The sequence below is a fragment of the Hippocampus guttulatus genome, chromosome 13, assembly GCF_054856545.1.
Source record: "Hippocampus guttulatus isolate MCC_2025c chromosome 13, RoL_Hgut_1.0, whole genome shotgun sequence".
Lineage (NCBI taxonomy): Eukaryota > Metazoa > Chordata > Actinopteri > Syngnathiformes > Syngnathidae > Hippocampus > Hippocampus guttulatus.
This window is the reverse complement of record NC_141273.1, coordinates 13,640,236-13,661,135: the sequence shown is the minus strand read 5'-3', so window position 1 is coordinate 13,661,135 and position 20,900 is coordinate 13,640,236. Positions and strand designations below refer to the sequence as shown.

At 42.4% G+C, this 20,900-nt stretch overlaps 2 protein-coding genes across 2 annotated transcripts in view; both read right to left on the bottom strand.

Annotated features, from left to right (window-relative positions):
• aqr (aquarius intron-binding spliceosomal factor) overlaps nt 1–8,111 on the bottom strand; it is a 42,105-nt gene extending 33,994 nt beyond the window's left edge. Inside the window, exons 1-14 of the mRNA XM_086127724.1 lie at nt 7,989–8,111; nt 7,542–7,648; nt 7,183–7,239; nt 7,058–7,098; nt 6,936–6,971; nt 6,735–6,855; nt 6,528–6,668; nt 5,381–5,449; nt 4,799–4,899; nt 4,631–4,707; nt 4,117–4,181; nt 2,001–2,117; nt 1,799–1,912; nt 1,336–1,439 (exon numbers count right to left, since the gene is read on the bottom strand). Coding sequence (XP_085983850.1) covers nt 1,336–1,439; nt 1,799–1,912; nt 2,001–2,117; nt 4,117–4,181; nt 4,631–4,707; nt 4,799–4,899; nt 5,381–5,449; nt 6,528–6,668; nt 6,735–6,855; nt 6,936–6,971; nt 7,058–7,098; nt 7,183–7,239; nt 7,542–7,634 — 1,136 coding nt within the window. The 5' untranslated portion in view covers nt 7,635–7,648; nt 7,989–8,111. The remainder of the gene's footprint in view (nt 1–1,335; nt 1,440–1,798; nt 1,913–2,000; nt 2,118–4,116; nt 4,182–4,630; nt 4,708–4,798; nt 4,900–5,380; nt 5,450–6,527; nt 6,669–6,734; nt 6,856–6,935; nt 6,972–7,057; nt 7,099–7,182; nt 7,240–7,541; nt 7,649–7,988) is intronic.
• Nucleotides 8,112–11,264: 3,153 nt separating this feature from the next.
• Nucleotides 11,265–20,900, bottom strand: part of dph6 (diphthamine biosynthesis 6) — a 59,393-nt gene continuing 49,757 nt past the window's right edge. Inside the window, 4 exon segments of the mRNA XM_086128052.1 lie at nt 11,265–11,725; nt 14,207–14,521; nt 14,524–14,590; nt 20,234–20,482. Coding sequence (XP_085984178.1) covers nt 11,607–11,725; nt 14,207–14,521; nt 14,524–14,590; nt 20,234–20,482 — 750 coding nt within the window. The 3' untranslated portion in view covers nt 11,265–11,606.

The window sequence follows — 20,900 nt, the reverse complement described above, 5'->3', positions numbered from 1 at the left end:
GCTGAGGCCTCATACGTCTAAATTTGGTCAATTTCATCTGTTCTTTTCTCCAGAAATCGGTACTATTGGCCAGTCCCCAAGTATGTTATTTTTACATCTTCTTGACCAATATAAAGTGTTGAAAATGGCCTTTGATGATGCAATGTTAATGGCTCAACAAACCAGCGTTTTTTGTTTGTTTCTTTGTTTGTTTGTTTATTTTCCAGACAAGTCATAGCTTTGGAGATGCAAGGCTTCTGCCAGACACCAGCAATTTGTTTTTAGGAATGCAGATAATGATGATTTGTCTCAGTTCTTGTGTCCCAATGACTGAACCACGAGCTGCGCCGATCCTCAACATGCAACGTCAATCAATCCATTGTTCTAAATATCTATGTTCGATCCATGCATCCATTTAGAGCCAAAACGATAAGACAAGGGAGGTCAATATCTGATGTATCGGCCGATATTATCACATTGGCATAGACATTTTCTGTACTGCACATGAACACATTTTTTAAAATACGATACGATTCAAGACAAAGCATTCATTCACAAAAGTATCTGAGCAATATCCATTTGTCATATTTAAGTACTGAAAAGTTCCATCTGCAAAGGATGAATATCTGCAAATGTCAATGCTGTAGGAAACATTGATGAGAGATAAAAAAGGACTCATATAAAATTAATATGAAGATGCTAAAATGCAATCTAGTGGACCAGTGGTCCTTGCGAGTGAGCCATCCATCGTGTCGCTGACAACATACGACACACACTTTGGCTGAGAATATCCATTCGTGTAAAACCCGTCTTAAACCCTTCCGACCACCACCAAACAATTTGTCCGGCTTTAAAATTTTAAGGGAGCCAATCATATTGCGCCAACACGGCAAAGCGCAGCAATTAAACTATACCAGGATCAATTACGCACGCTTAATAGCTCCACAAAATCAGTCGGAGCCTCGTTTAGCGAACTAAACTTTGCGAGGCCCTCATTAATCTGAACATGATGTTCATATTCAACTGAAATGGGAGGAAAGGCCGCACAACGGAGCGTTTTATGAAAGCCGGTGTGCTTTTTGGCTCTCTGGCGAGCTAATACGATGTGACAAACACAGCTGTTCAAAGGGTTTATTCTCAAGCCGCTGCAAATCGATGAAATTAATGAGGCGTGCCTCTCGCTGCTACCAGCTGCTCGTTGGGGGACAGTGGTAGCTGCCATTTAGCGGCGGCAATCAGGCGGCAACGGCCGTGTCGTATATCGCAGATTTAACACGGGGGACAAGTAATGTGGACTTCTGTGTGTCGGATGAGTTCCAAACGGCAGCTTATAAAAACATGCATTGTCTCGTTTACCTGAGCGAGCCAAAATGTTTCGTCAGGGATTCCCGAGTGTCCACTGCAGCTACGTTGGACAAGGCAAAGTCGTGCAGCTCCGGGAAATGAGCGAAGGCTGCTCTCTGCAAAAAAGGAAAGGTGACATTCACGTGAATTAATCAGTATGGCTTTTTAGCTTTGCATCCTCAAAAATGTCAGAATTAGAATGAGATACGCGCTCGACCAACAGAACGTCATTGGTTCACAGCATCTCATTAGCCTCAGATGTTTAGTGTCTGGTTAAAAACAATGAATGGCAAACGCTATCTGGTTAAGCCCACTTGAATCATCACATATATATATATTTTTTAATCCCTGTAGTTATATTGAGCCACTTGGCGTTATGCGGTTAGCATCAATCCTTAAGATCATCTAGTTAGCATCTGTCGGTAACGTGTTCATAACATCTATTTAGCATCAGCCGGTCGCTTGTGGTGGTTACCTGCAGCGATGTGATTCTGTCGTAGTGCACCGTCGTCATCTCCTTCTCCGTCAGGGCATTTCCCGTCTGGTCATTAATCTCGAAGCCCGTGTAGAACTTGAGCATGTCGAGCAACTGCGCAAGGGGAGAGAAGCACAAGTCAAGTCTTTTAGTTGGGTGCCGTTTAGGCAGAATGAACAGTGATTATGTGCTGGCCTTGTACCTGACAGAAGAGGTGGCCCTCCTTCTCCCGCTGGGTCAGGCTGGAAAGGTGGCAACTGACGACCAGGTGGGAGTCATCTAGCACCGTGTTGAACCACCGCCTGGTGGGCAGCAGGGCCTAAAAAAAAAAAGAAGACATTCTGGCAATAAACGCAATTACAGTGGACCTGTTACTCGACCTTCCAAAAAGTACACCTGGACATCTGTTGAGATCCAATTGAAATAAATCATATCATCGAACATAAAAAGAAAAGACGCCTCTGTATGGTCTTGGCCGTGAGAAGTTTTTTTTTTCTTGAATTTGCCATTTAATGCTGACGGAGGATTGTGGCAAAGTTTGACGTTTTTTCGTATGCCCGGACTATTGTGAACCGATGAGCTCCTGTATTGGAGGAAACAAGATCCGTCAGGTGTTATCTGTCTGAACATGGCAAGTGTCGTATGAAGGGAAACCTTACAGGAGGCGCACAAGCTCAACAATAGGTAAGCAGAATCCGGACTGTGATCTCAACTGGTCCGCCTTTTCTTGACAGAATACTGGCAGCGACACGGCATTAAGCGAAGAAGGGAGGACTTGATTTAGTTGCCGGTGGCAGCACAGTAGCAGGGAACAGGGGGGGTGGGTGCTGAAAGCTGTCAAAATGAGATAGTGGAGCTGCTTTGGTGGAAATAAATCAGCTCAACTTGTTGACAAATTGACAGCCTGAGCAAAAGGGTCACTTGGCGGCCAACAAAACAAAAAGCTCCCATAGAATATGAATTGTGAATATTTTCAAATGCATTGACAAGATAGCTTCAAAGGCTGCAGGTGCAGCAAGTGACACCACCTCTCATTTATCCAGCAACAATCTTCTTCCCACCCCCCTCTGCCTTCATTTCAACAGAGGAGCGAAGTATGGATTTCAGGGCGATGGAGGCTTTGTAAGAGGAGAAGGCTTGAAGGACAGGACGCTCGTCTCTGGAGACAGCGGGCGGGCGGGCGGGCTGGCTGGCCAACGGCCGATGCCAGGAACGGCAAGGCCGGGGCCTGTCAGCAAGATGGAATCTATAGAGCGCTCCCGGTTGTAACGGGAGATGTGCACACACAGCAACACCTTATGGAACATTGTGTCTTTTTCCTTGGTATATACTGGGGAGTAGCAAGTGTGGATATTTTGTTTTAAGCGGCTGACTTGATGGCTCGTACTTGCATGCGTTTCACTGTTTCATCTACAGGCAGGCATACAATTATAATTGTAAATTACGGAAAGTATTGTTTTAAATAAGGGCCAGTGTCAGTTCGGGCAGGACCGTCACATCGTGGCTCATGGTGGGCCTGGCAAAAAGGCTTAATGCCGGACCCTGAGGTTACACATGCAGACAATACGACGACACCTTTGTTATCCTCTGAGAAGAATGACCAATACTACTGCTGTACTGAGAAGCTGAGAAAGAAGCTGATTCTACAGTACAGTATCTCTGTATGCCTGTCTTACACTGACCCCAATTGGTGAAGAGCACAAGAGTGAGCAGCGCAATGTGAATTGCAGGAGCCAAATGTAACAAAAATGACAATACAAAGGTCATTATTTATCCATGTGCGGACTGGCGAGTATGTCCAATAGTGTATTCTCAACACATTTATTGGACTAAAAAAGAGAAAGATAACTATAAATTGAGATATTAACTCATTCAATGTCAGCCATTATAGCTGCTGCTATTTTTCCGTGTTCTCAATGCCACACTGCTTCCGCACATCAACTCGCGACGTAGGATTGCATAACCCCACCCCACACCCACTCCCGTTGTGTGCGACCAAGATCTGTTCAAAGCCACTCCTGCCATTTCGTGGTCATTTAACATACTAAAATCATTCCCACAGCCTCGATACTGATCGAGGAGGTGCGCAAAGCACTTTATTCTTTTTTTTTTTTTAATTAAAAACATCCAAAACATATTTGTACGTTATGGCACTAAACATATTTTTACATCTTGGCATTAAAGGAGTTAACAGTTCAAATGTAGGCAACCTTAACATTTGATTATGTGGACCAAAAACCAACCATGTCAAAGCATAAATAGTAAGAATTCACTTATTTTGGGTCAACCCCGCAAAAAATAAGGCTGTTGTGTCTTACCTCCAGGTCGATCATGAGTTCAACGAATCTCTCACAGTAATGCACCTTGTCCATGGTGATGCTCCCTACATGGGGGTGGGAGGGTGGGGGGGAAGGTATGTACATGTTACGTTCATACAATAATGAAACACAGCAAAACTGAGAGACAAACAAACGTGAGAGGAAGGCACACGCAAACACGCGTGTTGACAACGCCAGCATGTGCTGAGAGTGATGTGCCCCCTGCTGGCTTTGCGACTGTAATCTATTGTGTCAGCTCGGAATTCCACTTAAACACACAAGTGTTCTGTTTTTAGCGTTCCAGGTGGGTGGTGAGGGCGGGGAGGGGGCCTCGGTGTCGGCCCGCATTACGAGCTACCGACGGTGTGGCAGTGGGGGTTCACGTTCCTTCTAGATGACCGCGAAGAGGGAGGGACTAGCATATCTGATAGAAAAGGTATTGTATTGATATTTGATCTGTGTTATTCCAGGCTGAGTGCCACCACAATGGGGGGAATAATAATAGTTTGTTTACCTGACGCTGGAATTGACTCGAGGACCTCGTGAAACTTTTTAATGAGAGACGAGAGGAAGGTTCGCTCCTTTTTGGCTCTGAAAAAAGACAACAAACAAGAACAAAGTGGAAGTGAATCAGAGGCAAGATTTTTGTTTGCTAGCCCAAGCAAAAGGGAATTGGATTAACTGCTCGGCCGTGTCGGCGTCCATCTTGTCGAATTTCTTCTTGATGAGATTCCAGAACTTCTGCAGCTTGGGAACTTTCTTCAGCTCGTGTTGGAGCCGGGACTGGAGAAATGCGAGAAAAACACATTGAGCCTTTGGAGTGATTTCCGCCTCCAAAATTAAAACAATTTAGATTTCGCTACAAACGTTCTGGTCAAATATGCCTCAAAAGTCAAACATCCTCAAATATGTCCATAGCTGTATAAAAAAAGCAGATTGAAGTTAAAACTTCAGAATTTGACTTGAGAGAGTGTCCAAACAATTTCTTTTGGACTGTGCTATAATCAATTAATCACATTCTTTGGTGAGGCCAAACTGATTTTTTTTTGTGGCTTCCGTAGTCAAAGCAGATCTTTGCTAATGTACACAGACGACCCGGTTGACATGACGGTGAACAAGGGGGAACAGGCCAGCATAGGAAAAACAAGCAAACACCACACCAAAAGGCCAGTGCCTGGATGATAGGTGCTAACCACTAAATGGTAAGACGCATATCAATTCACTTCACTTATTGCTAAATAAAATACAGAGTCTACAATCTTACTGGTATGAGGCACATCCACATTGGCAAAGAGATGAGCTGCTGCACCTGCTCTCTTATCAAATCTACCTCCTGGGAACAAGAAAGAGGCAAAAATAGAGAGCGTTAACTATGTGCCGTCCACAATGCGACATTTTTTTTTTTTAAGTTCCAGCACTAAAATATTCAGAAGGCTTTACAGGAGCACGTGAATAGCAAGTATGCAAGTGTGGCATGTTTTCAAATAAGTCGTCTGCAGTGCTTCAATGCAGCACTGGACAATACAGTCGCAAAAAATGACGTGGCCCGGTACAATACTGCCACCTTGTGGACAGAATACAGCAGTGACTGGTGGTGTGTAAAGTAAGATAATGATGTGACCTCCAAGCAAATGTTTACAACTAGCTATTGTAAGAATTCGTGGGCTTTTTAATATCAGATTCTCCAGATTTGCAAAAGGGTGGCGAATGTCCAGTAAATTCCTGGAAAAAAAAGGCAATGGGAAATTAAGCTGCAGATTTTTTGTTAATATTCTAAATTGATTTTTAATTTTTTTTTGTTCAGTAGGGAACAGTGTACATTAATTTAATATTCACAAAAATGTAAATGCATTACTATTCCATCACATTCAAGCATAAATAAATATACAGTATATTTTATGGATTTTTTTGGGGGGGGTCATAAGCAGAAAACAATTCAAAATAGATAGCATTCCTTACTCACGACCTAAAATGCTCTATTTATTTTTTTCACTTCACTTGAGCGCCAGCATACCTGACTGAACCTTGCTCAAATGGGATTTTTCTTTCTCAGTTCTGGACATAAAAACGCCAAAATGTTTCGAATAAAAAAGACTATTGGATCGAAGTATAAACAAATAGTCGACTAATAGAACAAGAATGCACAAGTATGAAAAAAAACCATCCTTGAAAAGACAATGATGAATGTTTAAACAACGAAAAAAAAGTTATCTTTTAGAAAGCCTATGAACAAATACTCAATATCTGTCATTAATTTGTAATGGAATATGTCTTTTTTTTCAATGTTTAATAAAACATTTAAAATAAAATTTATATACTGTATAATTGAGTACATTCTCTTTTCATGGCATCGGTCAGTCCTTACATGTAATGTCCTGCTTGTACCAATTTGTATATAAGACGGTACATACGAGACTATTGAAGCAGTGGTCGAGAAACTCCAGGAGCACCGTTTGTTCCTTCAGGGTGAGGCCGCCTTCATCGCCCGCCAGCAGGGCTGCCATTACACATTTGAAGAAGAAGGAAAAATGGCACGGCTCCTTTTTGAACACCTGAGACGAGAGTTGTTGACATTGAATATAGCAGGTAAACGCATGATCTCAAATTGTATTTCTTACCTCCCAGGCTGGTACATTTTCCCTGAACTTCTCATTCACAATGCAGCAAATAGACATGAGGAAGGCGTTACTGGACACCCCCGGAGTGTAGTTGACCCAAAGGTAGTTCTCCAGGTATTGACTGCAAGGAGATTGCATGATATTATTTTTACCGTGCCACATTGTTTTGTTTTTCATGAAAGGAGGGATCAAAGGTTGCACCTGAACTCCAGCAACATGATTTTCCTGATGGCAAATCTGAATATGAAATGTGAAAATAAACATATTAGTGACAAAATGTGAAACAGATGGATTGCCCAAATGTTAAGTGTAAAAGTCCTTACTTGGACATGAGAATCTCTGTTTCATAAATATCTTCCATCACCTACACACAAAAAAGCCCATATTTGTAATTATCTCACATGATTTATGATACCCATCAAACTAAAAGCAATCAACAAAAACTCACCTTTGGGTCAAAGGGCAATTTGTTTTTTGCATGAGGGGCCCAATATTTGTTAGCAAGCTGAAACAATACAAGATAAAACCATTAATACTCAGTTTAATGAAAAAAATAAATAAACAATACATCTAGAAACACCATTTTTAAAAACTGACTACATTTTGTGTCAGGAGAGGGATTCGGGATATTTCGGGGGGGGGGGGGGCTACCGAACACGTAAAAAGAAAAAAAAACCTAGAACTTGTTACTCCGACAATCGAGAACAATGCAGAGATTTGTAAAGCACAGTTTCATTAGTGTTTTCTTGGGTGACCATATTGCACATTAATTACTACTGGAGCCATGCGTGTACTGCTGAGTATTACCTGTGTGACATGTTCAGCATTAATCTGCGACACAGATGGCGCCGCAACTTTTTTAGATGGTGTTTCCTTCTCCATCTTGGCTGTCCCAAGCATCTCTTCGTCAGAAACTGATACAGTCCAATAGATCATAAAGGCGTATGTATAAACGAAAAAAAAGACACGTGAATGAATGAAGCGGGATTTTAAGTAGACAAGGTCGGGCGCCAAAACTCATAACTAACTGAGCAATGATAATATACATTAAATGCCTTTACTATTAACTTTAGTCCAAAATCAAGACACAATTATAAGACTGCCAGCTTTCCAGAAGGAGACGACAGCGTATTTACAACTTTGGCTAAGCTAATGTGAACACATGAGATGATCATTTCTCAGAGTGACCGAGTCTTCACTATCTTCAGAGTGTTATAGCGAACATAATATTGAAATTTTAACATAATAACAGACCTTTTCTAATTTTATTCTTTCAGTATCGATGTGGAGCAACGTTGTTTCCAGTTGGTTTACGCATGTACACAACAAAACGCGTAGAACCCGACACACTTCCGGATTCCGGAAGTCCGTCACAAATGTATTCCGAAATGAAACAAAAACAAACGGCAACAATTTTCCGACAGATCGAGTACTGTATTTGTTCTATTTTAATATTATTTTTAGAAATACTGTACAGTAAATTCACAACTAACTATAATTTTGAACAAAACATATTCCCAAAAAATTAAGACCACATTAAGATATTGTAATATAATAATAATAATAATATTAGTGGGTGCCTGGAAAGCCACACCCATTCAGAAAGACAGCGAGTCACAGCAAGTTGTCTTGGTCCTGAGATGGCTAAGCAAACCCAGGAGCAATTATTTTTTCACATAGAGGCAGATAGGTCTTAAATTTCCCCCCTTTGGTAAATGAAATCGTCATTTAGAAACTGCATTTGATATTTTCTTGGGTAGTCTCGGTGTGATATTAAAATTGGTTTGATGAACTGAAACCTTTGTGTGTGATAAAAATGCAAAGAACACAGAAATCCGGATCGAACATTAAGTTTCTTTTACAGGAAAAATAAAACCTACCAACTGTAAAACTACGAGCATGACTTTTTTTTACATGTTCGTTGCTTATTTTAGGCAGCAGAGGGAGGCACACACCATCCAATGGACCCATTTGAGGGCCTCTTGATTCAATATAGCAGCAATTTTTTTGAGGCTTTGAGCTGAAGACAAGGCTTTAAAAATATGTCAAGCATACATACACACAAAGCAGCCATTATAAAACAGAAATCACTCAAACATAAAAAAAAAAACAAAGGATGTCAGGAGGCATCTCCAGCAGTGAGGTCACTCCCTAAACTCACTTTACTGTATGTAGCTATGGGGAATGAAAGTCTCCCACGCACACACATTTATACACGCACACACATTTATACACACACACACACACACACATCATCAGCCTGGAAGCCCTGGAGGAAGCAGCACACAGTTAAGTCCATGTGCAAGGCCAAAATGACAAGGGCCGCAGGCTGGCTGGTGCTAGGCGGTACACAAAAGACAACAATGTTGGTCACACACAAAAAAAGGAAAAAAAGCCACTTTTTGCATGTGGAGCGGTCGCATCTTGGCAGACAACGGACGCATGGGAAAAGCAAATGTCAGCCTGTCTTTAGTCATTTTGCAAGCCAGGACACAAAGACCGTCTTGTCACGGAACATTACGTCGGCCCAGCCGCGATCGGCATGATGACATCCTATTGGCTGTGGTAGCATCTCTTTGGAAACAGATGGAAACAAAGGTTTACGAACGCTTCCTACAAATGGCGGTTGATAGGAAAACACTGCCTTGTGTTTATTTGTTGTGATTTCGGGCAAGGGAAGCAACATCTTTCTATAACTCGGTGGTGGCCTCGGCCATCCATTATGGCATTGTCTGCTGGTCAGGCAGCATCTCAGCCCGGGACAGAAAGAGACTGGAGCGACTGGTCAGGAAGGCCAGTTCTGTCCTGGGCTGCTCCCTTGACACTCTGGAGGAGGTGGGCAACAGAAGGATGCTAACTAAGCTAAAAGCTACTATGGACAGTCCCTCCCACCCTCTCCAGCCCGCCCTGACAGCACTAGGTAGCTCCTTCAGCCAGAGACTGTTACACCCGGGCTGCAAGAAGGAGAGATACCGACGCTCGGTCCTACCAACTGCTGTCAGGCTGCTGAATAAAAAATAGCAACAATAATATTAATAATAATTAAATGATGTGGAAAACAACTGTAAATAGCACTGCGATTTATCCATTTTGTATTTATATTGCACTTAATTGAATGGTGTTTGTTTGTTTTTTCTTCTTCTTTCTGCCTACATTCTTGCTGCTGGAGGCTGTAAATTTCCCCAGTGTGGGACAAATAAAGGATATCTTATCAAGCCAGTTGCTACATAATCAAAAGCTGGTTAGGCTAGTATAATGTGATTTAAGTCTGATGGGCAAGACAAATGCCTTCCCGTTGACAATTTTCCTTGAACAAATAATCAACTCCATGGTCTTCATCATTTTCATTCACGGCTGTTCTTCACTTTCTATTGTAAATCCCAAAGACAACTCAAACAACCCCGGAGACTGTTCATAGTGATTATAAAAAATAGCAGAAGATCACAAGAATGAATGCAACAAGTCATCAACTACATTGGCGTCATAATTCTTTTTAAAATTAAATGTTGTTCTATAATTTCTGACAAAGAGAGAATGTCGATGATTGAATTTACTTGCATATATGATGTAAGCATGATGTGATGGCTGTATCTAAAATCTATTTCGAGACAACTCTCCCCCTTAAATAAGAAACAGGTACACACTTGATAGAACATTAGCCTGCTTGCTCATAAACAATTGCTTGTTTGTGTTGTTTCGACTCGCAATAAAGAGAAAAAAAAATCTTCAGGCTCCATTGGCTGCCTCCATTGTTCAATTTTTGAGAGCAACAATCAAAACAACGGCAGGGCGGGTTGAGGATCGATAGGTAGGCGCGATCCTGCCGCCGTCTCGGTTGCGTGCTTTGAGGAGTGAAGACGCATTTCAACTGGTTCATCAATATGGTTCGTGATCTTTGAGAAAAGAAATGTTCCAGGAATGTTAATAGTGTTATTTTTTTCCTTGCGCTCGCGCGCACACGCTTAATTCCTTGCCTGCAGCGGTGTGAGCTGAAGTCCCTCTCCTATTAACCAGGCTGCCTTAGAATCAATGAAAAACATAAAGAGGCTTAATCTTTTCGGGTGCCTGCTGCTGATTGCCTATTACAAAATAATAACACACCTCCAGCCCTGTGGAGAGCGAGAGGGAGAGACAGTCACATTAAAAGACTCGCACTGGAATAACACACAGTAGCTCTGTTGCTTTACTACGACTGCGGCGGTGTTGTTGTCAGCTCGCGTGTTACCTGAAAACAAAGGGAGATTAGAAGATGCTTTGTTGGAGCCTTTCTTTTGTCTTCACGGACGACAAGAGTTACGGCGGGGTTTTGCAAAAACCTGCACGCTGAGATCTGCTTTCAAATGTGTGTGTCATGTCAACAGACGGCTGACAAACACCATGTTTAACAATTGGAAAGTGAATTTGAAGCTTGTCCTGATTTGGCAGTGGTTGCTAAGTTACATAGCAGGTAAGTAGCCCGGTGTCGCATTTTGGGAACCAACTGAAAAGCGATCGGATCCCACAAATGTAGACGCCAAACAAAACTCTGTAGCAAAAATATTTATTCACAAAAAAAGAAAGAAAAAAAACGCACCGACAACGTATGAATAGAAATGGCTGGTCAACAATAACCAGGAAAAACAATACATGAAGAAAAAGGAAACAATTTATCTGAAAATACCAAACAAAATGACAAGAGTCCAATTAACACGACAAAAAAAAAAAAGCAAGCTGAAATGACTAAACAAATGCCATATTTACAAAACGTGGAACTAAGGGAACGAATATGACGAGTGCGAGCACGAGAGGTCTAGAAAACAAACACTTGGGCAAGAGCAGCAACAAGGTCCAATAATCCGACAAGCAGGAGGCTCGCTAATTCTCGCTCTGGTTCTACGAGCTGAGCCAGCAGGACAGGTGGAGGATGTTGGAATCAGGCATGTCCAGGACCGGCACAGGGGCTACAGACGGACTGGAGTCGCTGAGGAGGTTTTTCAAAGCATCTTCGAGTCCTGGTGGAGGAAGGAGGGTGACATTAGGGCAGCAGTCCCAATGGGGCGACACTGAACCCTGTGACCGGGAGCTATTCTTAAATTATTGATATTCTTAAATCCCCTTTACATTCATTGCAATGTCGACACATGTTAGAAAGGATTGAATTCCACATGCAGACCAGTCAACGTGTGTGAACAGGAGGGGGGTTCTGTCATTATTGGATACATTTGTTGTCTTTAGTGTGTGTGTGTGTGTGGCCGGACTACAGATGGAAAGCAGACGTGAGAATTCCAAATGTCTTGATGACAGCCTGTCTATTTAGCGGCGGTCCGCCGGGATCACCGTCCGGTTCCGATCTGTAACGCTAATTGGCCACAAAGTGTGTTTGTCTCACGGTTGGCTCATTCCTTTCAAAAGGATACACACACCAGGTATTATAACTAGGAAAAGGCCACTTCGCGAAATGTCGATGACCGCAGAGGACAGCGAGCAAGCCTTGGTCCTGACGAGAACAAAGAAATCGGGTCTATATTACACCAGTCCTAAAGGCTTTTCGCCGGCTCCCAATCAGCTGTAGATTCGATTTTTAAACTCATTTATAAAAAGCACGAAGACCCTACCTACATTTGAATTCATCCGAGAGAACGGAATGGGCAATCAGTTCCTAAATTCTGAGGATGATCAGTTGAACCATTTTCTGGTATATTGAGAAATACATATTCCACTTTATCGGTTCATTGGACTTTTATGGCACAGTCTTGCAAATTCGGCCATTGTGATGCAAGCCGAACACCGTATGTCATGTTCGCTCTGGGACGAGCGATCCGAAAGGAGAGCGTGAGCGTTTCTTGATATATTGAGGCTGCAGCGCAACTGGAGGATTACCATGATTAATAGCTGATACCTTCGGGGCTCATTGGGCTTTTAAAGGAGTGGCCGAGGCCCGCAGCCGTGTGAGTTTTTAGTTGTGCTACGCTGCCTCCCAAATGGATCAAATTAGTCAAATGAACTGGCGATTATAGCCAAGTGTTGGCCAATGAACATTGTTCATTTAGTAGAGGATGAGTAAAGATGCTGAGGGGCACGTAAAGACCTCTTTACCATTCATTTTTATGCGTTCTACTTCCTGAGGTGACAAAAGTAATGACAGTCTGCGTTTAAGGATAAATGCAGATACTTTTTTTTTTTTTTTTAATGGCCTCACAGTGCAGAGTTGCAGGGTTCGAGTGCAGCTCTGGCCTTCCTGTGTGGAGTTTGCTAGTATCCCCCCCCCCCCCCCCTCCGTGCCTGCGTGGGTTTTCTCCGGGTACTCCGGTGTCCTCCCACATTCCAAAAAACATGCGTGGCATGTTAATGGAACTCTCTAAATTGTCCCTACGTGTGAGTGTGAGCGCGGCTGGTTGTTCGTCTACGCGTGGCCTGTGATTGGCTTGAGGTTAAATAGTTCAACAATGCCACATGGTAAGAATATCTCTGCCCCTCTCCGTAAAAGTTAAACAGGGGGTTCGTCTTTGAGACAGAGGTGGGGGGCTTTGGATCGTAAGTAACAAGTTGAGACAAGATGTTTAAAGGTTTCATTCGAAGCATATGCCACGTCTATCAGCTGTGAATCCTCACGCAAATAATGAAAAGAGGGAAGGGGGTCGGGGGGGGGGGTTACATTTTACGTCGTCTGGGCTCTGACAGCTGCACATCGCGACACTGCGAGCGCTGACGCCGGAGGTGTTACTTTTTCACCCTTTTGACTTTTCGGATTCAACGGGCCCAATGAGAGTGGGCTGTGACCCATAAAGATGCCCATGGGTGGGTTTTGAGGGGGTGGGGGAGTACGGGGGGGGTATGGGGGGCTTCGCTGCGTGTGCGTGCCAGCCAATTCCAGCTCCTCCATGATGAGTCAGGGTCTGTTTGCAGGGGAAGCGGCATCATCAGAGTGTTGACTTTGCTCCAGTTAACCAGCTAATGCGGTTATTCGTTTTCACATGCTTCCAAAAGTATTGGAACGGGGAGTCCAGTTTTGTTATTATTATTATTGAAGATGAGACAAGTTTCGAGTTATTTCTATCTGCACCGGATACACAACTTAGTTAACTTAATTTTTATTAAAATCACAATATTGAGGAAAATATCTTTCAAAATTGTTCAGCTCTAGCGACCACGTCAGTGTCTACTGAAAGACTAAGGGTCTTAGCAAAAAATGTAATCACCACCTTAAAATAAGATCAACTTTCATACTGTTGGCAAGGGTCACTCGGCGCTGCTGTTTTGGTTAGCATCAGACTTCAACGGACAATTCTGGACAAAGCAGACAAAATTGCGAGCCGACCACATCAGTCTCCAGGTCATTCACATGCACAAACGCTGTGTAACGTAGTCTCTTAACTACAGCAAAGAGAACTCAAAGTAATCTCGGCTTCAAATTAATTTGTACTACTTCTCACGTGTCGCATCATGGATAAATATGATCTTATTAGCATACATTAATTCGGATGCGCACAAACCTTCGGTGATTTGTTTCGCCAGCGCGTGGTGGCACTTGTAGAAAACCCGGGCACACAGCGGAACCAGCTCAGCCTGCGTCTTCTTGAGGGCTTTCTCAAACGCAGCGCAGATTGCATCCGTGACCTTCCGCACGTCCTCGATGACCAAAGGTTGGACCTCGGTTAGGTTTAGGGACAGCGAGGCGGAGCTTCGGTCGCCAGATGTTAGGGTGTGGCACTCAATGCGGCAGTGCTGCAGCGCTGCGGTCATGTGACAGGAAGTCCTTTGGCTGGGCTCATCCTGGACGGCTGTGAGGTGGAGCTCGACGGCGGCGCCTTTGGTAAAGCGGGCACGACCACCACCACCAATGGAGGGGCTTTGTTGTCAGGCCCCATAAGCAACTCCTGCAATGTACATAAATGGTGGGCAAATTGTTCAATGATGCACAATGCCATTGAAAAAAAAAAAAAAAAAAAAACCAAAACAACATAAACATCCAAAATGCTATAATTTTTTCCAGCAGGAGTTATAATCTGTTCCAGGGCCAAATTGTACAAATACATTTGACAATTTAACATTAAATATAAAAGAGTAAAACAAATAATAACAAAAAAAAAATGGCATTAGCATTAGCATTGCTAACTCATCAAAATTTTCCAAGATCAACCGATCAAAAGCGATTCCATGTCCATGTTCATTAGCGAAACGATTTCTTAGCCGATTTTTTTTCCCCACAAAAACCTGACTCGTTAGCCAATGTGGTTGTTTGTCACGTGAGCGTAAACAAGACCACACACAGATATCAAACTGGACCACACGCAGACGGACCAAGTGTCTCCTCTTTACGTGACAGCTGTGACAGGCCTTCCATTACCCGCAGATTGTGAGGTGACCCCGGGTAATGATAGTGTGCAAACAACTGCCGGCAGATCCATCAAGCTTTCAGCCACCATAAACAAAATGCTAACATGACAGGTCCTACTCGTGTCAACTTTTCACCTCACCGCCAGGATCACTCCGTGGCCACACTTTTTTTTAAAAATCTCTTTTCTACCCCAACGGAGTGGCGGCCATTAGCCCAAACTAAAAGTATTCGGCACGGCCCCCTCTAATAATACTTGCGCTGTCATCATCCGCTAATGGGACAAAAATGAGTGTTTTATATAAGCGCCATTTCAGCCAAAGTCGATGGGGTGAAAACACTTAACCTCCTTTTCAATTTGCTGGATCAATTTTCACCCACTTACACGGCACTCTGTAAGTGCGGAATAATAACAGGTTACTCTCGTTTTTTTACTTGGATGCCCACTTGACACACACACACACACACACACACACACACACACACACACACACACACACACACACACACACACACACACACACACAAAGAAATAATCGAAAAGAGCAGCAAAAACTATTTGTCCTCACTTGGTCACCTTCAGAAACAACTTTCCTAAATGAATCACAAATCTATGAAATATGAGAACCAAAGGGGGGGAAAAAATGTTGGTTTCGAGATAAAGGTCCTAATATTACAAAAAATAAAGGGGTACATTTTCGATATTCAAATCGTAATGCAATGGTGCCTTGACGTACAAGTTGAAGTCGTAGTCGCTCGTGTCGAAATGATTTTGCTGGTTGTATCTAAAATTATGGCCCAAAATGAAAATCGGCGATTCAGTGGATCTGCAATAATCGAGCCGTAACGAAGCAAGGGAACATTGTATTGTAACCCATACAACCTTATTCCTGAAAAAATTATGACTAGAGATGGGAGAGTATTGATACCAGGTATCGGTATTGGTCTGATATGGACTTTATTTTAAGATATTGGGTACTCATGGAGGCTATTGATACCAGCCACCGATACTTAAGGCAGAAAAAATCTGACATTGAACAAGTCCACCTCGGCAGTAGTCGAAGCTATACTGAGGCAGATTGACACATCATCAAATCATCAACTGTGTCAGAAAGAAAGGTTTATAGTCACAACTTTGTTGTCACTGTGTTAAATTAAATGCAATAGACACTATCAAAAGTACTCTATAATACTGGGACTTATACTATTTTTGTAAATTAAAAAAAATAGACTATTTCACAAGTATAAAACTTTATTCTCATCAAATTATGATTTTAATCTTGGACTTTTTAACAGTAAAATAAATCTTTAAAAAAAACTTTTATCGGGGGGAGGTGGAATCTACTTTAATCACATTGTTAAATTTCATTTTATTTTTCATGATGGTCTCAATGCTCGATCAATTCAAGAACAACGCGGCTCCCATGTCAAGTGACAGCACATATCCACGGCCCACGCTTTGATAAATGTTACGTTAGCACTTCTAGCTATTCCTTGTCAATCGCGATTGAACATGGAAGAGAGCAGGCGAATGAGGAGGGATGTGACAGGACTGAAGGGGTGCATTGCGGGGTGGGGGGGCGTGTGCGCGGACTCTTGCTCAGCCAGGCTTAAAGGCCACCCTGCAGGCCTCTGGGATACCCAGCCCGGCCCGGTCCGCCAGGAGAGCGGCGCGGCGCTCCGGGACTTTGTGGTGACACGCGACTTGCTGACTTTTTAAGCTGTCGGACAAGCTCACGTCAGCCTCACGTTTGTTCTTTTATTCATGTAAAGCACAGAGTGGAAGTTGAAAGCGGTGGAAAACGCAGAAAGTTGGCATGGTGGAGCAACTTCAACTTCCACAGCAGCAGGCCTAAATGGGCAATTTTGGTATGGGACTCTCTTTTTTTAGTAAAAAATACTTTTTGTAAAAAAAAAAAAAAAAGAAGAAAAGTATGAAAGAAGTTTAATTACTAAACACTAAGATATCATGTTGTCCGGACACAGACGCATTTTTTTGGGGTCAAAGCATTTTAGTCAAATGGCACATTTATTTTACCACTTCAGGCGAATTGGACTTTCCACTGTGTCCCACAGAGTAATTTGTCCAGAATTAATTTTGGGACCTGCTCTATCAACTTTGATATGCAGATATTGCACTCCAGCGGTATTGACATTTTGATATTTGCAAATTAATTTCTCCCCCCAGAACCTTTCCTCTGTTACGGAAATGTGTGTGGCTATATCATGGGTCAATGACTCATGTCAATTACTTTTTATTCAAGGTTTAGGATTTTTAACTGAGTACACCGAAATAATTTGTTGACATCTATTATTTTCAACATATTTGACTTTTTAATACTTTACAGCTTTGATGTATGGCAGATTTCATATCATCTATATTCCGTCCTCCTTCACTCGCAGGGCGTGCAGCCATCATCCCTGCCGCGCTGCACTTAAGAAGTGTGACCCACCTCTCTCTTCATGTTTGTTTTCCTTCTCTCCGCTAACCGCTGTTCCGAGAGGCGTGAAGGCTGAACGGTAAACACGGTAATAAGGAAGCGGTGTAAAGGCAGCCGAGCAGCAGGGAACTGATGGAACCGCGCCGCTTATCCAGTTCCCCTACATTTCCTGCTCAGCGGGACGCCGTCGGCGCCGAGCCCTCACTGTCGTGCCGCTTGTCAGTCTGCCATTGCGTGCCTTTCCGCTCGCCTTCCGTGAGCCAGGATGTTTGCGGGGAACACACGTGAGACCTTGTAGCCGTTTACAGCAGGCCAATGGTAGGCAGGCGTGTGAATATTTTCGACAAAATCATGAAGTGCCATTAAAGAGCAAGTAAACGCATCTAGATCATAAGCGGGAAAGCGCTGAAGTTGTCACATTTGTACGGGTACAATTTGAATCAACATTTCACCAAACTTTGGATCGAAACTTAATTTTCGGCAAAGCGAAAACTCAGTCCGAGTACAATCAAATGCAGCACCTTTTATTTTTTTTTATTAGCCTTTTTTCAAATTTAACAATGGCCTAAAAAAGGGGAATTCCCTTTTAAAATCTTCGTTCCTGTTCAAAAATGCCCAAACTTGGAGAGCTCATGCAAATTTAAAGTCCCAGCAATTCAATTATTTATCTTTATGATAAATATCAAAGAGGTGAATTCTGTATGAAACTCCTCATTCTTGTTGAAAATGAAAAAAAAAGTACACATTTAAGCACTTTGAGTTGCTGAATGGTCACTGAAATGGAAATTGTCCACATTAAAGTCCTGGATGATGATTGATAAGTCTTTTTTTTTTTTTAAACAAAGTAGCAATTTTCGTTTTAAAAAAATGATATTATCTGTGTAATTCCTCATTCTTTTTCCGAATTGTAAAATATGGAGAGCTCACAGAACCTGAATGAGTCTTTATTAAAGCACTTCTCGGTTCTGCATGGTCTGCTGGCAGCTTGCATACCATTTTACAAAGTACTGGAGTTTTTTGTCTGCTAAAACATTGTCCGTACAGTGAAACAAGTTTTATTATGGCAATTCACTTTTCATTATTTCCGATGAGATTAAAAAAAAAAAAAAAAAAAACACTGAAAACTTGAACTGTAGACGCAGACATTTAAACTTTGTCTCTCATGATCTGACCCAGTTTGCATTCCTAAGCGCTGACATGTTGTCAGTGCTTTACATATTTCTTATGCTATGGAGTTACAAAACGTCAAAAATCACAGCGGCTTGTGAAATCTGAATATTGAACCCTTAAAAAAAAAAAAAAGTCTAGAAATGGGCAAAAGCAGCAGGAATTACCGCATGGCTTTCCAGGAAGTGACACAAAGTTGACATCCTCTTTGCCATGGTTTTTAACCCCCCCCCCATGTCCCCCGCCCGCTCCAACTGAGCCACAAGTTGGATGTGCACTCTTGCCTCTCTCTGTGCCCCCTTGGGGCCTATTCCCACCACAAGACATATCATAGTGGGCGGAGAGAGGCTGCCAGGGAAGACACTGGCGCTCGGGTTAGACGCATGGGGTTATAAACCAGGGCGGGGGAACGGAGGGTGGTGGCAGGAAAAGAGGGCTGGGGGAAGGGGGGCGGGGGTGGTCGATAAGCTGCTCTGAGAGTTGAACCTAGATCCAAAATGGTCGGGGGGGGGGGGGGGTGCAAAGGATTAGGGAGGCTCTGAGGAAGACATCTGCCTCTGTGCCAAGCTGCACATTATCAAAGACGCCGGCGCTTCCCACATCATCAAGTTTTCATGAGAAACGACGGCGGGAAATATCAGTCGCAGGGAGCGCCACCCCCCCTCGGGACACAGAAAACTCTTTACCTACTTAGGCCTCTACACAAACATGAAAAAAGTTTCGGGACACCGCATCGCCACACCTCCATCATGTGAGAATAGGGGGGGGGGGGTTGACCCTTCTAACTTTGAACGACACCGTGTAATTCAATCTGATGATAAAATACAATTTGTATTTGTTGAGCAATAACATAATTACATAACTCAACAGTCTGCGCATCCCATTACATCTGTATGCAACTTGGCCACTAGGGGGCAATATATAATCGTCATACAGACAAATGAATAAGAGTTACAAAACTACTAAAGCGACTCAGCAAAATGCAGTTAAGAGTTTTTGGCAGAGGTCAAACAATACATGCGTGTGGGTATTCTTGTATTATATGTCTAGGCACCGTTGTATTTAAAAATAGATAAATAAAATGACGGCCAATCCGACTTACAGCTTTTCCTTAATAGCAGGCCTTACTTATTGCTGAATTTGTATTTATTGAGTTAATAATTGTAGAAATGTTTTTTTTACACTCGATTTATGTATTTTTATGTAAATTACATACTTATACTATTAAATGTGTTTAATGCAACTAAGTTTGTGGTAAGATTCTAATGTAGACATTTATTTTTTATGTTGTTCAATTTATTTGCATTTTATTCACAGCAATTCTCAAGGATTGTAAAGTAGAAAATGTTTTAAACTGAGTATAATATTTGAATATTTTCTTTTTTTTTCCCTTCAAATTTCAGCATTTAACTGTGCAAACAACACCCATGAAAATAATTAACTTTTCTGTTCTTGCTTGCAAATCAGGACAAAAGTATTGGGAAAAGTCACCGTGAGACCAACAGGAAGAGACATTTCCTTGCATTAAACCTCGCTCGAGTCGCCTGCTATCTATCTATTGACTAGTACCTACTGACCTGGTCATCATCCATCACTTCCAGCATGCGCTTCCACACAGCCTGGATGACGGCGACGTCTTGGCGTCTGGTGGCATAACAGTGCGCCTGAACAACATGGACCAGGGTCAAGCTGCTGATCGTGGCCTCCAGAACCTTCTGGGCGTGGCTAAAAGCCAAACTGGCCTGTATGCGGGGGCCTGCCTTCACCAGTTGCATGGTGCAGGGGACCAGTGCGATTTGGCCCGCACAGAACACTGCATCGTCTACCTACGGAAGAGAACCAGAACAGGACAACTGTCATTATCTCACTTAATCACATATTTTCATAGCTAAATACCACACCCCAAATATGCATTCTTTTCAACTCTGGGTGGAACACTAGGTGGCCAGAACAACCGCTTTGATGACTACGATACCGCTATTGTGGCACACATGGCATCTGTAAAGCTGCCGTCTATATGTACAGAATATATGTATTATTTTTGTTACAATAAGTTTAAATATATCTATATTTAATTTTAAATATGTATTTGAATTTTGCTAATGGCATTTATTGACATTGGATTATATTTTAGGTGTGTTATGCACTGTTTAATCCATTCTTCATTAAAAAAGAAAATGTTGAATTATTTTGAACTATTTTTGTATTTTTCTACTTTTTTATTGAATTAATCCATTAAATTTT